An 18,293-nucleotide genomic window follows, 5' to 3' on the forward strand; every position below is an offset into this window, starting at 1 on the left:
AGATGTAAAAATCCTCAACAAAATACTAGCAAACTGAACCCAACAATATATAAAAAGGGTCATACACCATGATCAAGAGGGATTTATTCCAGGGATGCAAGAATGGTTCAATATTTCAGAAATCAATGTCATATACCTCATTAACAAAAGGATAAAAATCACATGATCATCTCAATAGACACAGAAAAAGCATTTGACAAAATTCAACATGCATTCACGATTAATACTCTCATCAAAGTGGGCACAGAGGGAACATATATCAACATAATAAAAGTCAGTTATGATAAACCCACAGCTAACATCATACACAATGGTAAAAAGCTGAAAGCCTTTCCTCTAAATTCAAAAACAAGACAAGGATGCCCACTCTCACCACTTTTATTCAACACAATTTTGGAAGTCCTAGCAATAAGTGGTGCTGGGAAAACTAAACAGCTACATCTAAAAGAATGAGATTAGATCATTTCCTCACACCATATACAAAAATGAACTCAAAATGGATTAAAGACCTGAATGTAAAACCTGAAACCATAAAATCCTTAGAGGTGAACATAGAACATCCTTTGACACAGATTGTAGCAATATTTTTTTGGATCTGTCTCCGAAGGGAAAAAAAAGAATTAGTGAATAAAAGCAAAAATAAACAGATGGGACCTAATCAAACTTAAAAGCTTTTTCACAGAAAAGGAGACCATCAACAAAACAAAAAGACAACCTACTGAATGGTAGAAAGTATTTGGAAATGATATGACCAATAAGGAGTTAATATCCAAATAATATGACCAATAAGGGTTAATAAACAGCTGATACAACTCAATATCAAAAAACCCAAACAGGGCTGCCCTGGTGGCTCAGTGGTTGGGAGTCCACCTGCTGATACAGGGGACATGGGTTTGTGCCCCAGTCCGGGAGGATCCCACATGCCACGGAGCGGCTGGGCCCGTGAGCCATGGCCGCTGAGTCTGTGCATCCGGAGCCTGTGCTCCGCAACGGGAGAGGCCACAACAGTGAAAGGCCCGTGTACTGCAAAAAAAAAAAAAAAAAAAACCAAACAACCTGATAAAGAAATGGGCAGAAGACTTGAATAGACATTTTTCCAAAGTCATACAGACGGCCAACAGGCACATGAAAAGAGGCTCAATCTTGTTAATCAACAGAGAAATGCAAATCAAAACTACAATGAGATATCACCTCATATCTGTCAGAATGGCTATCAGCAAAAAGACCACAAATAACAAATGTTGGTGAGAATGTGGAGAAAAGGGACCACATTACATTGCTGGTGAGAATGTAAATTGGTGCAGCCACTGTGGAAAACAGTATGGAGTCTCCTCAAAAAAACTAAAAATAGAACTACCATATGATCTAGAAATTCCACTCCTGGGTATATATCCAGAAAAAACAAAAACACTAATTCAAAGATACATGCACCCCAATGTTCACAGTAGCACTATTTACAATAGCCAAGATACAGAAGCAACCCAAGTGTCCATTAACAGATGAATGGATAAAGATGTGGTGTGTGTGTGGATATATGTGTATATACATGTGTGCATGTGTGTAAATACACACATGCACACACATATATACATATATAAAATGGCATATTACTCAGCCATAAAAAAAACAAATTCAGCCATTTGCAGCAACACGGATGGACCTAGAGATTACGCTTAGTGAAATAAGTCAGACAAAAAAAGACAAATACTATATGTTATCAATTATTTGTGGAAGTTAAAATATAAAATGAATGATTATACATAGCAAAACAGAAACAAACTCATAGATACAGAGAACAAACTAGTGGTTACCAGTGGTGGGGGGGACAAGATAGGGGTATGGAACTAAGAGATACAAATTACTATGTATAAAATAGATAAGCAACAAGAGTATATTATACTGCACAGGGAATTATAGCCATTGTTTTGTAATAACTCTTAATGGTGTATAATCTCTAAAAATACTAAATCATTATGCTGTACACCCAAAACTAATGTAATAGTGTAAATTAACTATACTTCAACCAATTGATATCAAAGAACAGATCATTTCAATCTTTAAAAAAAATTTTTTTGAAGTATTTATTTATTCATTTATTTATTTATGGCTGCATCAGGTCTTAGTTGTGGCAGGAGGGATCTTTCATTGCAGCACACAGGCTCTCTAGTTGTGGTGCACGGGCTTAGTTGCCCCACAGCATGTGGGATCTTAGTTCCCCGACCAGGGATCGAACCCACGTCCCCTGCATTGGAAGGTGGATTCTTAGCCACTGGACCACCAGGGAAGTCTCCCAGATCATTTCTATCTTAAACAAATGCTTCCAAAGAATAGAAATGCAGTGAATATTTCAACTCATATTATGAGACTAGAATAACATTGAAACCCAACAACAATTTGAGAAAAGAAAAAACCATAATGAATGGCAAATATCCAGGTTTAGCTGGTATCAAGTGTCAGCAAAGCTGTTGGGCAGCATGAATTCTTACACAGCAGAAATGCATACATAAATTAAAACACCTTTGGAAAACAATTTGGCATTATCTTGAAAATTTGAACATTTCTGTAACCTATGCCTGGATATTCTGCAAGCAGAAAAACCTTATACATATTTATCAGGAGACATATGTAAGAATGTAAACATCATTCATAATGTCAAAAGAATGGAAACAACACAAATGTCCATCAATAGGAGAATAAGTAAATTGTTTTTATTCACAGAATGGAATAACATTCAGCAGTGAAAATGAATCAACTACATCTACTGCAAGAATATGCATAAATCTTAAACATATAATGGTGAGTGAGAAAAAGCAAGATACTGAAGACTAAAATCATGATATTATTTATAAAGTTCAAAAATAGGTGAAACTATATTATTTAAGAATAAATAATATCTTTAAATGGGAACTCTATAGAAATAGATATAAAAGAATAATAAAAGCTAAACACTCCCTATTTTCTTCTAAAGATTCTGTCTTTCCCATTTATGTCTTTAATACACATACACACACACACATGAGAACATGAACAAAGGATGGGTGGACACAAATAAGTTAGGCGTTAAGGGATGGGAGGTACGTGAATGAGACCAGGGAGGGGCACTCAAATTTATTTCAAGCTGTTGATATTTGGATTCTTAGGTTGGGTTGTGGGTACCCAAATGTTTTATTATTAAGCTTCATGTTGTATGTATTTTTTAAGAATATGTTCTAAATACTATATTAAAATACTAAAAACAGAAAGAATGAACAGAAGTAGGGAATCACTGACGGAAGGGGCACCACGAGATCTCAACTCACACTGAAGGAAGGGTAACTCTTCTGAGGAAGCAAATAAGGAGGTTAGAGAAAAAATGGACAATCTTGTGGTGGTGATGACAGAAAGCAGAAGGAATTTATGTGCCTCTTTTTTTCCATTAAAAAAATAAAAAAGATATTGAACATCAAATTACATTTTTGGTTAGTTTAATAACAACAAACTATTTTGCCCATCTATCTTAAAAGGCAATTTAATGCTATCTCTACTATGAAGAGTTTAGCATATCAATTTCACTGTTCTCCTGTTTTGGCACTAATGGGAGCTAATTTAAGATAAACAATAAAAAGAACACAGAAAATGGTTTTCTCTTAGTGAAAAACTTGTTAAAGAGGGCCTCTATTTCATCCTCTTATTCTAATGCAACTTCTTTAGACTAGTTCTTAGAGACAGGTATGATGTTAAACATGAAATAATAAGTGGAGTTAGGCCACGGAAACCATTTAATCTGCCACCAACTCCTTTGGGGATCAAGACAGAAACTTCCACACTAAGAAAATTAAACACAATCAGATCCCAGGGAGGGGCTTCGCCTTTCTTCAAAACTGTCAATCTATTAAACAGAAATATACTAATAATGAAACAAAGAAATATGTATTTATTCCGTGAGGAAATAAACTACTTGCTAAATTGAGCATCAATTCACATCTGAAAAGATAACATTTCCATAGCACTCTCTCCTGAAAAGAGGACTGAATAGAAAACTTAAATAACATAATGAATGGTCTTTTTGTTCTTCTGCTCTTCTAGTTCTGCTCTCCTTATTTGGCACAATATTCACTTCAAGCAGTGAAAACATCTCTCTTGAGAAACTGCTATCATGTCCTTTATAATTTGACATTTTAATGTCAAATGCTCAACATTCATTATTTACTGGACATCAAATTTATTTATTAGAAGTTATGTGTTCTAGTGCTGGGAATATAAGGATAAATAAGTCATGCTTCTACAAAGTAAATGAGCTTTTTATTTCTGTAATATTCCAGAGACAGTTGTGCACACTTTTATAAAAAAGAAATAGATTAAAGTTTTCTGGTTTGCTTCTAAAGCCTTTACTGAAAATACTCTAACTAAATTTAAATGTTGTCCCTTTGGTCATAGTAGCACAGAGGGCCAAAGGCTTTACTAGAATACCCCAAATGATTTCCAAATCCCTTTCCTAGGTTAAACACCATTATATGATAATTGGAAGGATACTGAGCCAGGAGCCAGTCATTCCATGTTTGTGCCCTAGCTCTGCCACAAATTCACTGACTTGTAGAAGTCAACCTAAAGGAATTCACTCCAGGCTTATCTCCCCATGTGCCAAAGAAGGCAGCTGCATTAAATTATCTGTGATGTCTCTTTAAGCTCTAAGAGGTCATAATTCTAATGAGTTGTCATCCTATACATTTAATCTGGGCCATTTTCTCTAATATATGACCTGTCTTGCCCAATGAAAAGAGCACTTGTCACTTTCTACCCACTCTGGTTAATCTCTCTATTATACTTAAATACATTAAAATCATTTTGCAGTTGAAGTTCCTAAATACAATAAAATCATTAGCAACAGATTTCAAGTTTAATAAGCCAAAGGGAAAATTCGCAGTTATTGTTATATATGGCAAAAGTTTATTTACATCTGAATATTCCTCTTGAAAGCTTTTTCCTAAAAAATCAACTTAAATGTAAATAGTACAGATTCTTTCATGATGTAAAATATATTTGAGAGTATACTAGCCCTTACTAAATATAATTTTTTAAATAGTTGGCTAAGATTACTCCTATTATATTTTTACTTATACAAAACAAACGTAAACAAGGGAACATCATAATTATAGAGACCTGAATATAACAAATTTTCTCCATCATCACAAAAATTTTATAGAATCCATATTCTTATAAAATTCACTGGTGGCTGTTCAAAGTGAAAACAGTAGATCTGCCATGTAGATATACAGAATTATATCAATAGCAAAGGTATCTCAAAGCTAAATAATGTGAAAAAAAAGCGCAATAGTTTAAACAGTCAGCTGACTCAAAACTACCATCACTTCAAATTAACAATTTAGAGAACTATCTACCGTGGTGAAATATCTCAGTTTCCACTGCAGTAATCTCATCTTTACTTGAGAGGAAAAAGTGTAGAGGAGGCTGGCAAAACAGCTATAACTACTTCTATTTTATTGTATAATACATGTTTCAAAAAGAATGAGGGAAACATTTTAGGAAGAGTTTGCAGTAGTAGGAAAGAATCTTACTGTATGAAAATGCTGTATACCTAAGAATCACCTTTTTCGAAGGGAGTCAGGAGTGGCATCCCAAAGAGGAAGGAGAAGCCCTACTCCCAGCACACAGCAAAAGTACACTCTGTTTACAAAGGTAAACTGTTCACCGGCCTCTGGAAAATGACACCACTTGCCAGAATGCAATGTATAGACTACAGACAACTGCTTCCAAGAGGATAAATCAAGTTTGGACAGATAATTTAACTCTATTCTTAAGTGATAGCAAATGTCACAGAGGGATGTGATTTCACAAAAAGAATAAATTCAAAGGCACAAGCAAAAATAAGACACTGCGTTTTTCGGGGGTGGGGTGGGGGAGAGTGGGAGTTTCAGGCCTGAAGTAAAATGTTAAAGAAATGCTAAAAAAAAGAAGTTGTGTAGAGAAAGATTTCTGGACGTTAGAAAGGCACAGAAACATTAGAAAATAGATAATCTACATGATAAAAAAAGAGAAATCTGACACATTTCAGAGCCAATGTGGCAAAACAGATTTGGAATACCACACTAGGTTATTTTCTCTAAAATCATTCATTGCAGCTTCTTAAATTACAAAATACTAGTAAAATTTTCTATATTCCCTTCTGTTACAGTTCTTAAAGAAGCCACTAATACAGCAAACCTGTACAAAAGTTTAAACATAAAGCAATGCAAATCAGGGAGTCACTTTATCTTATAGGAAATGTTTTATTACCGGCAAAGAGGAAAAAAATGATAAATAAAAAATCCAGTCCCCCAAAGCAATGATCACCAAAATTAAAAACAAAACTAGAAAATAAGAGTCTAAAACATAATATTGAGGTTACATGTATTATGTCTGACCCCTTTTCACCTATGATTCTAAATATGAAAACACAGAAATAATGACATAACTGCTGAAAATTCTAAAGAAATATTTTCGAAAGCTATAGAAAAAGCTAGAATCTTTAGTTAAGTGACTCCTTAACGAATAAGAAATAACACTATGAATTAGAGCAAAACTATTAAAAAGTACAAAAAGACTCTAGGCATTAGAATATTCATTTAAACATTATAGTCAGTTGTTTATTATCTACTATAAAACTTCCAAATATCTATTGACATTGTCATCTACTCTAATTAAGTGGTTAATTGATAGGAAGACCATTTTTCTAGCTCAAAAGCAAATCTCCTTAAAAATCACACAATGCCTTGCTTGTGGAGAAGATGGAACCATGAACTCAACATTTCATTTTTTTCAAAAAAATACTTAAAATAATACATTTTCCAAAGGTACTGTACATTTTAGAAAACAGTCCACTGCATCACTCTAAAGCAGTACTTCCCAAACAGGTATGAAAATCTTATATCATTCTACAGCATTTTATCACTTTTTCCCAGAACATAATGTAGAATATACAATGAGCTTGTTTTAAGTTTAAAAAAAGAATTCACTAAATTATTAATACTATAAAATACTGAATTAAAGTGGACTTCATAACACCATCTTAACATATACCAAAGTAAAAGAAAGACCAATTCTGGCTCTTCCCATCTACAAATGGAAGTCATAATCTTTAATTTTAAAATAGCTATGTTAACATACAGAATGAATTGTAAATCATTTTTAAAACTATGTACTTTCATGTTGGATTTTAAGACTACATATAAATAAGGATGAAAAATGGTATTATGCCATCAAAAACAGAGGGAGAAACTATTTTTATAACCTGATCTTTGAAATTTAACTTTTACACTTAAAAAAAAAATCCAGCTGGTTTATTTTTATAATTTTTACATTTCTTTTTAAGCAACTATATATGAGAAAACGTCTGCAAGCCTGGCCTGGTAGACAACTCACTGACTGTGTAGAAAGTCTTTCATTCCCCATAAATGAAGATCCAAATTCGATTTAATCACATTATATACTATCTTTTTTACCATAATTTTTAGAGTACTAAAGACATCATGATATTGAAATAATTTTGATGAAATGAGTACAATTTATTCATCTGGGGATAATTGTCTTGAGGCAAATTTTCAGGATTACCATTCTTATGCTCCTTATTAAGTTGTTACATATAACAAATACCAGTGAATTTTATGGTTTCTGTTATTGACGGGTGTTTCATTTAAAATAAAACCACCGTATCATTTACGATTTCTAGCTGAGTGATAAATCTTGAATGATTGACAGATCTCCAACTAACTAGTCAACTGATAATATCAGAAAGATTTTAAACTCAATTAAATTAACTCAAAATGGTTTAAAGATTTCAACGTTAAGACCTGAAACCTTAAAACTCCTGCAAGAAAACATATGCTGTAAGTTCCTTGACAGAGGTCTTGGCACTGATTTTTTTTAATCTGACACCGAAAGCAAAAGCAACAAAAGCAAAAATAAATAAATGGGAATACATCATACTAAAAAGCTTCTGCACAGCAAAGGGAACTATCAACAAAATGAAAAGGCAACCAACTGAATGGGAGACAGTATTTAGAAATCATATATCTGATAAGGGACTAATATCTAAAATGTATAAAGAACTCATACAACTTAATAGCAAAAAAGCAAACATTCGATTAAAATATGGGTAGAAAATCTGAACAGGTATTTTCCAAAGAAGACATAAAGATGGCCAACAGGTTCAACATCATTAATCATCAGGAAATGCAAATCAAAACTACAATGAGATATAATCTCACACTTGCTAGAATGGCTATTATCAAATAGACATGAAATAACACGTGTTGGCAAGAATGTGGAGAAAACAGAACCCTTGTACATTGCTGGTGGGAATGTAAACTGGTGCAGCCACTATGGAAAACAGCACGGAGCTTCCTCCAAAACCTCTGTACCTCCTGGTTAAATCAGAAGGAGAAAGAAAAATAGCATCTCTTATATGTGGGATCTTAAAAATTAGCAAACAAAAACAAAAACAAGCTCATAAATACAGAGAACAGCTTGGTGGTTGCCAGAGGTGGGGTGGGGGGTGGAGGAAATGGGTGAAGGGGGTCAAAAGGTATAAAGAAAAAAATAATAATGCATTTTAAATGAAAAAAATTGCTTATATTTTTAAAAAGGGGAATATTGTTTTAAATGAAGTCTTCCTTTAAGCATTTAACAATTTGGAAAATAATATGAGAAAACACTAAAAAAACACTAGTCCTGGCTAGGAATACAAAGCTTAAAGAGAGACTGATATGAAAATCATAATATCAAACTTCAGAAAGTAGTTTCTATTATTCTGCAGTGATATGAATGTTCAGTATGTCACTAATGTCCAAATTCAAATTTTACAAAATATAATCCTATAAAAAATATAATTCACATTCTGAAAAACTATCTAAATCTTAGGGAACGGTCAAAAGATAATACTGGGTGTTAGTTCATGCAGTGCTGAGCTCGTGCCTTCGACTGACTTTCTACAGACTAATCAATAGGTACTAACATCTGTAGGGACAAGGGTTAACTTTTAGATTTTGTCCAGAAGAAATGCAAATAATTTATGATCTGTGCAGTAAATAAATTTCTGTCCAGTAGGATAACAGAGAACCTCGAAGTTTAGAATTTATGGATCTGCAGGACATTAACTAGTTTTGTATCTAATTTGGCAATCTTATCTGCCTATAAAAATCCTAAATTCTTCAAATGCTCTTTGAACCACACCTCACAAATTACTGATAACTTCATTAGTTAATGATTTGCATAATATGTTTAATTTACACTTATTTTATATTTACATGGGAGTCATGATTTTACCCTTATGAAAATCACACTGTAATATATGCTTTATCTTATCTGTTCAGGGATGTGGTGGGGATTATATTCTAATTTTTATCTAGTAAGCAATTGTTAATTATCTTCAAATATCCAGCTCCATGAATATCCTAATATGTATGGATACAATTAAATTCTTGAAGAAAATGTTTATTGGTTATATTCAAAGCAGCTATCATTTTAATAATCAGAAATCTAAATTTCAGATCTATTTCCAGGGAAATCTGAAACCTAGTAACAAGCACAAACAGAACCAGAGTAAAATGGAGGAACTACAAAAAGGAGGGAAAAGGACCACTACCTATATGAGTTTTTGCCAAGTCTTTTCAAAGGAAATTAAAAAAACATAATATTTTTAATATAGTAAAGTCCTACATAAATATTACTTTTTCCTTTATTTTATATATGTTAGAGAGGTTAAGACAAGACAAATTGAACTAAGCCACAGTATTTATTAACTAGCACACAGCATTGTTCACCAAGTTTGAGGAGAAAGATATTTATCATATGGCCTTTAATCAAAACATCTATGAAGGTTTTCTGGAATTCAATTTACAAAAAGACTTAAAACTTATTTCTCCTTTACTCCCACTCTTCCATCTGTAACTAAAACACTTATCCTCTCCTAATGAAACATTCCCAAAGAACCTAACACTGAACCTTTCACTCTGTAGGCACTCAGATGTTTTATTTTTTTATTTTATTTATGCTAACAATGTGTGTGCAAGATCTAAAATGAAAATGTGTCTTTGTATATATCTCTGTGTGCTTAGTACAGATTCATGTGTATGTGTTATACACATACTATTTCAAAGTGTATGTCTGCTTATATCTGTTTGTGGAAGGATCTTTTTCTCACTAAAGGAAATAACTTTCTGCAAAAACTACAAAGAAGTCAGAAGAGATGGAGCCAGGGGTATTCTTGACAGAGAAACATGAAGGAAGTCTTTGGTTCTAGATCCTAACATTAGTATGGCCTCAAAAAGAGAATAGGATCAGATGTAGTAACAAGACGAGGTAAGAGAAGAAAACAACTTAGAATGGTGGCTTGTTATCATTACCAGTAAAAAAAACACTTTGACTATCATGAATGACAATCAAGAATGAGAAGGTGAGATCATTTTGATTATTACTTTCTCAATTTGAGGATAAGGTTAACGCCAGTACTACTTCAATTTTACCTTGTCATTAGACAGACTATAGATACTATTATCTAACCAGCAAAAGGTATCAAAGCCACCAGGTATAATGTTGCTGAAGGTCAGAAAGTACTGGAATATCTGAGTTGCTAAAAAGGAAAATGAACAGGTAGGTATCAATTTCAGAGACAAGAAGGATATATAAAGAAACATTTAGGTGACCAATGAGAAAGGAATATTCAGTTGCTGATGAAAAACATTAGGGAAGTGAACAAGAGGAAGCCCATCTAGAAGAAAGAATTTAGAGAGGATGACAGGCAAGAAAATGTGAAATCATGGGAACAGGTTGTCATTAAAATGACAACTGGGTGTTTATTTGATGAATATTGTGGACAGCTAGTAATAAGTCTTTGTTATGAGTAATTCAATAAGGTAAAACACAAACTTTTGCTTACAGGAACACCAGTACTCATAACAAAGTTATCCTTTTAAAAATATTTAGAATATATACAAAAACATAGGCTTAATTACAACAGCCCAAATGATCCAAAATAATATCAAGGAAAATAATTATTAATCAAATAAACATCTATATTGAATTTAAATATATATAACTCTAAGTATCATTTAAATGGCTGGTGTTGAGTTGCCCCTTAAAGCTGATTATGTTTGGCGGTATATTAGCCAGCATTTGAAATTACTCTCGTCTCATTAGGACATTAGGTTTTTAAATAAGTGTCTAGTGCTTATTTACTTGAGAAGAATATTCTAACTGAATCTCTCTAAAAGAAAATATAATGACAGAAGAAGCTTTAACATCTGAGTCTTAAAACATCAATCTATGATATCAGTTCAAGGCAGATAGGAATTCTCTGTCTTCCATTTTTTCCTCCAAGATGCAAGGTATTTAGCCACTACACATTCATATAGCATGAGACCCAACTAGGCATACGTTTCTGATCAGATGCACACACCTAAGCAGGATGTGACAGGTTCCTCACAAAAAGGATCTTTGCTTCTATTTGGAGTTCACAGAGTTAGTTTCTGAACCACTAGGCTCCGTACACTGCATTCCTTCAGAGCAACATTTCCTGCATGCCCCTGGCATGAAAGGTAGACTTCCCTGCCTGTATGAAATACTCATTCACCATGGCAACATCCAGGCCTCCTACATTCAGCTTTTGCTTTCTTCCCTCACTACACTTTTGATTCTCCTCCTTGGTATGCAGCTTCCTATCCAGCAATCAGGGTAACACCTTTCCTAACATAATCCAGCAGCCAGGGCTGCCTTCCCTTACACTGCTGGCACACAGCTTCTAATAAGTCTACATCACAGTCAAGTCAACCAATGACAAAAGTTTGCAAGATAAAACTGAACAACAAAACAACTGTCTTCTGCTTAGGATATGTAGAAAGATGGAAAGAGCATTGTTCCAATCCTTACAACAACAAAATAATGCATATTAATCTGAAAAATGACAACTTTTCTTGAACCCATCAGAGAGTTGTAAGCCCACAGGAAAACCAATTAACCTGAAATCTAAGGAGAGATGAAATCCAAGGACACATGGAGCTGGAGCACTTGCTTACCTGGGGAAAATACCAGGTATGATACAAGCCAGGTAAGAATTCAGCTAAAGTTTTTAATGAATTGCTTAAGGCCACATGTGGTTTAGTATGAAAGCGTAGAACCTGTGGGAAGCAAAGATACAAGAAGAATTCAAACTCACTTGTAGACTCTTCTCCACAGACCTCCCAGGGACTCATAAGAAAGAATGGGGGTAGGGAGGATAAGAAACTTCAAAACAGGTCTGGGGGAAGGGAACAGCAACCACCAACCACTGTAAAGGCATGAAGCTGAAGCACAGCCCAGATTCTTCAACTCTTTCTCCCCTAGAGAACAAAAACCTTCAGGTCCCGAGGGAAGGCAGCAAGCCTGGATGACCTTAGAGCACAAATAAAACCCCACTGTTGATATAGGAAGGGGAAAGACAGGCTCTCTATCCCAATGGAGGCAGGAATATATTATGAGCCCAGACTACCATAGGCCTCCTAAAGCTGGGGAAGAGGGCCCTATCCCCTAGACCCTGGGTCACAGAGCCTGCCTAAGACTGAGGCTGAATCAGAACAACAGAAAATGCCCTACCGACAAACACTGAGTAACAAGTAACAGCACTCTATTCCTGAGGAGGGTCAACAGTGCAAAGAGAGACCTTTTCTAAGGTACAGGTGCAAAGGAAAGACCTACAGCTGAGGGTGAGACAAACACTAACTCTAGAGGAATCTAAAGCCTGTGATACACTGAGGAAAAGAAGAGCAACAACAAAAGCCAAAGCCAATTCAACTCCTGGCTAGCCTAAAGCAACCCCTCCCCTGCCCCACTAAAATCCTAGCACAAACCAAGATGGGTCCATGTGCAGGCAAAAATACGATTTATCTCAGTCTTTACTGTCCTAAACAAGATGTCCAACACCCAACATACAAAAAGCAAGAAAGAAAACAACCCACTGTCAGGAAAAAAACCCAAACAACATAACTAGAGTAAGACAGACCCAGATATTGGAACTATTAGGTATGGAATTTAAGATAACTATGATATATGCTAACAGTTCTCATGGAAGAACTGCAAGACAACATGCAAAACAGATGGGGATTACAGCAAAGAGACAGAAACCATAAGAATCCAGTAGAAATGCTACAAACCAAAAACATGGTAAAAGAGATAAAGTGCATTTACAACTGGCTCATTAATAAACTCAACATAGCCAAGGAAACAAACAGTGACCTTGAAAATGGATCAAGAGAAAATACCCAAACTGAAACACAAGAAGAAAAAAAAATAGAGCACCAATCTAGAATGGTGAGAGATTTTCAAATGGTCTAACATACATGCAATTGGAGGTTAGAAGGAGTAGAAAAACAAAATGGGGCAGAGGAAATATTTGAAATGAAAATGTCTAAGAATTTTCCAAAAGTGATAGCAGAAGTCAAACCAGAGATCCAAGAAGTGCAGCAAACAACAAACAGAATTAACACCAAATAAAACATGTCTAGATATTACAAAATGTCTAGATTTGAAAAAAACTTTCGTTTTTTGCTGAAAACCAAAAACAAAGCAAAAATCTTGAAGGTGGCCAAGGAAGATACAAGGTATATAACGTATAGGGGACCAAAGTTACAAATAATAGTAGAGTTCTCCTCAGAAACCAAGGAAATGAGAAGGCAACGGTGTGATACAGTTCATGTGCTAAAAGAAAAAAAATCAAACAAACAATGAAAGAAAAGTCTATACCGACAGAACATAACTTTCAAAACTGAAATAAAGACTTTTTTCAGGCAAACAAAATCTGAGAAAACTCAATGCCAACAGACCTGCAATGTAAGATATTTTTAAAGGAAGTTCTTTAGGCAGAAGGAATATACCAACCAAAAAGCTGAAAAGAAATGAAGAACACTGGGTGTTGTGAGCAACCATACTTCCAGGAGATGCTTCCCAAAGGAAGAGCCCTGGGGAAAACTAAGTATGGGAAATGCTATATGTTAAATGTATCTTATGATCATTCACAACACATATTAGCAAAGTAAAAGTTTGTAGTAAAGAAATGTTTAATTAAAAAAAATGAAGAACACTGGAAATGTCATAAATGAAGGTAAATATGAAATTCATTTTTTATTTTAATTGCTATAAAAGACAAGAGACTATAGCAAAAACAGTAGCAATATATTGTGTGCTTACACTATAGTAAAAGTAAAATGTATGTAAACAATGGAAGGAAAGTTTTAGAGATATACTGTATTAAGGAATTATCAGTGTTAAGTGGTATATTATTTGAAGATAAGACTCCGTTAATAAAAGATGTATATTGTAAACCTAGGGCAACCACTGGAAAAAAATACTTAAGAGATATAAATTACCAGTCAATAATGGAGATAAAATGTAATCATAAAAATACTCAATCCAAAAGAAGGCAGAAAAAGAAAAAAATACATAAAATCTAGCAAGATGGAAGATTTTAATTCAACCATATTAATAATTACATTAAATATAAATGGTCTCATAAACCAATGAAAAGACAGATTGTCAGACTGGATATGAAAATAAGATCCAACTATACTATACTTATAAAAAATCCACTTTAAATGTAAAGAAATAGGTAAATAGATGATATGTAAACAGGTAATATAGAAAAAGATACAATATGCAAACAGTAGTCAAAGGAAGCTGGAGTAGCTACATTAGTATCAGACACCTCAGAACCAGATTATTATCATGGATAAAAAAGGGACATTTAATAATGAAATGATAAACTGGTCAACTCAGTAAGAAGACATAATGGTTTTAAATCTATGAACTCAACAGAAGAACTTAAAAATACATGAAGAAAAAACATAGAAATGAGAAATAAATCCACAATTATAGTTGAAGAATGCAATATTCCTCTTTCAGTAATTGATAGAATAAGTGGACAGAATATTACAAAGACTATAGAAGACCTGAAGAACACGATGAACAATCTTGACAATTACAGATCACTCCACCCACAACAGCAGAATACACACGCACAGTACACGGAGAACACATGTGCATAAGGAAATCACCAAGATAGAGCATATACTGGGTCAAAAACCAAACCTTAACAAACTTAAAATAACTGCAGTCATAAAATACATATTGTCAGACTATAATTTATACAAATATTAACTCAAAATGGATAGATCTAAATATAAAACCTAAAATTATACAACATCTAAAACAAAACATGAGAGAAAATCTTTGTGACCTTGGACTAGGCAAAGATTTCTCAGCTATGATACCAAAAGCCTGATTCATAAAAGAAAAATTTAAAAATCAGACTTCATCAAAGTTAAAAACTTCTTTAAAAATGCTGTTAAAAGAATGAAAAAGCGAACAACAGATGGAGATGCAATTTTTGCAAACGACATATCCGATAAAGGATTTCTATCCAAAATATATAAATAACTCTCAAAATTCAATAATAACAAAAAGCCTTAATTCTTTTTAAAAAATTGGGTAGAATTGAATAGACACCACCAAAGAAGGTACATGGATGGCAAACAAGCACTTGAAAATATACTCACATCATTAATCATTAGAGAAATGCACGTTAAAACCACACTGAGATACCTCTACACACCTACTAGAGTAACTATAATTTAAAAACAAAGAAAACCTGACAATGCTAAGTGCTGACAAAGATGCAGCTGGAACTTTCACACTATGCCTGTGGGAATGCAAAATGATACAGCCACCTTGAAACTGTCAATTTGGAAGTTTCTTATAAAATTAAACATACACTTACCATATGACCCAAGAATCCCACTCCTAGGTATTTTATCTCTTAAAATAAAACTTCACACAAAAGCCTATACACAGATGTTTACAGTGACTTTATCTATAATCACCAAAAACTGAAAACAACCCCAAATGTCCTTCAACTGGGGAATGGATAAACAGACTGTGGTACATCTACATAGTGTATTACTACTTAGCAATAATAAAGGAACTACCAGTACATCCAACAACATGGATGAATCCCAAATGCAAATGCATATGTGAAAGAAGCAGATTAAAAATGCTACGTACTTTATCATTCCAGTTACATGGCATTCTGGAAAAGGCAAAAACTACAGGAACATAAAACAGATCAGTGGTTGTCAGCGACTAAAGATGGAAGAAGGAGTTGACTAGAGAAGAACATTAGAGAATTTCTGGAGTAATGAAATATTCCTTAGTTTCTTGATTATGGTGATGGTTACAGACCGGTTTGTGTTTGTCAGAACTCTCAGAACTGTACACTAAAATGGATGAATTTTACTGCAGTTAACTTTTTTTTAAGTGCAGAAAAAAATCACACGTTTTAGAGACACTTTGTATTACCTCATTTAAAAACTTTTAACTAGATTTTTTTTTTTTTTTTTTGCGGTACGTGGGCCTCTCACTGTTGCAGTCTCTCCCGTTGTGGAGCACAGGCTCCGGACACACAGGCTCAGCGGCCATAGCTCACGGGCCCAGCCGCTCCGCGGCATGTGGGATCTTCCCGGACTGGGGCACGAACCCGTGTCCCCTGCATCGGCAGGTGGACTCTCAACCACTGCGCCACCAGGGAAGCCCTAGATTTTCTTAAATCTTTATCTCAGACACCTTGGAGACTTTTCCTCCATACCAAATAAAAACTGACTTTACTGAAAATAAAAATGACTATTGTAGTCAGGCAAAGTCCACAATGAGTCTTTATTGTCTGACTCCTGTAAACATTCCAAGGCTAGATTCTACAGGGTTGAGTTAGGTTTTGCACCCTTCAGTGCTTCCACACTTTAACTAATGTAAAGTTTAGTATCTATCAACTCTCCTACTAGGAAGCTGGGATTAATAGGCTGTGGAAGGAAAAATATGACTGAATTGTTTAAATTTGTATTCCATCTTAGGACTTCTTTCTGATCTACAATAATATGTACAGTCCTCCCTCAGTATCCACAAGGGATTGGTTCTAGGGAACCCCATGGATACCAAAACCCACAGGTGCTCAATTCCCTTATATAAAATGGCAAAGTACAATGAATACAGTTGGCCCTCTGTATCTGTGGATGTTAAACCCAAAAATAGGGAGGGCTGACTGTAAAAATCTACTTGTAAGTGGACCTGTGCAGTTCAAACCCATGTTGTGCAGGGGTCAACCAAGCTTTCACCTAAGAAAAGTAAGAGGGAGAGAGTAATGCCAATAGGAAAGGATGGATAACTGTGTTCATGTATCAAAACCAAACCAGATACTAAGAAATAATTATGACATCATACAAAATAGGCTCTAACTTCAATTTCTAAATGTCTAGGATTTCCTAGTATTAGTTAAATGTCTTCTTGGTAATGTAATAAAAATGTTTTTATTTTCATTTATTTATTTATTTTTGGCCGTGCCACACAGTATGTCGGATTTTTAGGGAAGTCCCTAAAAATGTTTTTAATAAAAAGCTTCTACTTATTCCAAAGATTCACAAAAAGTGATGAAAATGAAAACAAGAAAGCATTTGTGGCCTTGACAAAGAATCATAATTCATTCAACAAGTATGTGAATGCTGACTAAATATTAATCATTACTTAGGCACTGATTGAGCATTGCATAAGCACTGCTTAGTATCCAACGCTGAACAAACAAAATAATACCAGCAAAATGCTGTTTTTAAAGATATAACACACTTCTATTTTTTTATAGAGTATATTTACCTCAAAGCCAAGTCTATCCTTTTCCTTCCAAAAACAAAAATGTGTTACTTTCTTATCCCAGAATTCATCTGGCTTCACTACACAAACAAGGGACACTTCAGCTGGAACAACATTCTATAGAATACAAAAAAAAATTACAAATTATACATGTAAAATGAATAATTTAGTAAAGTTATAAATTATTAGATATTCATGATTAGGCTGAGTAATTAGGAGACCTCTGGAAAATAATTAAAATAATAAAATAGAAGCAATACTGCAAACTTCAAAATGTACATGGCAATACAGAAATACTTGAAAGACAAGCTGATTCAGAGATTTCAAAAAACAATGTAATACAGACAGTACATGTGAATTATTTTTGTATTTTACTGAATCTCTCTAACAGGAATATATTTAAGCTGCAAGATAATTTTTAGTTGAGAAATTATTAAATTTGGTTTTTCTATGATATGAAAAACATTTTTTATAACACAATCATCTTAGAGAATTTCCTCCAATAACGTAAATCAATATTCTCACAAAATAAGTTTCTTACCAGCCATTATGCAAAAAGGTCAAGATTCTGCGTGACTATTAACTTGAAGAAGAGGACA

The 18,293-nt window shown here is 34.0% G+C and overlaps 1 protein-coding gene across 1 annotated transcript in view; it reads right to left on the minus strand.

Moving 5' to 3' along the window:
- Positions 1 to 18,293, minus strand: part of SESTD1 (SEC14 and spectrin domain containing 1) — a gene marked incomplete at its 3' end in the record, with an annotated part of 86,806 nt that overhangs the window by 51,414 nt on the left and 17,099 nt on the right. Inside the window, exon 4 of the mRNA XM_079710496.1 lies at positions 17,698 to 17,811. Within this exon, the coding sequence (XP_079566622.1) occupies positions 17,698 to 17,811 (114 nt within the window). The remainder of the gene's footprint in view (positions 1 to 17,697; positions 17,812 to 18,293) is intronic.

Source organism: Hyperoodon ampullatus (genome assembly GCF_949752795.1).
Source record: "Hyperoodon ampullatus genome assembly, chromosome: 8".
Classification (NCBI taxonomy): domain Eukaryota; kingdom Metazoa; phylum Chordata; class Mammalia; order Artiodactyla; family Ziphiidae; genus Hyperoodon; species Hyperoodon ampullatus.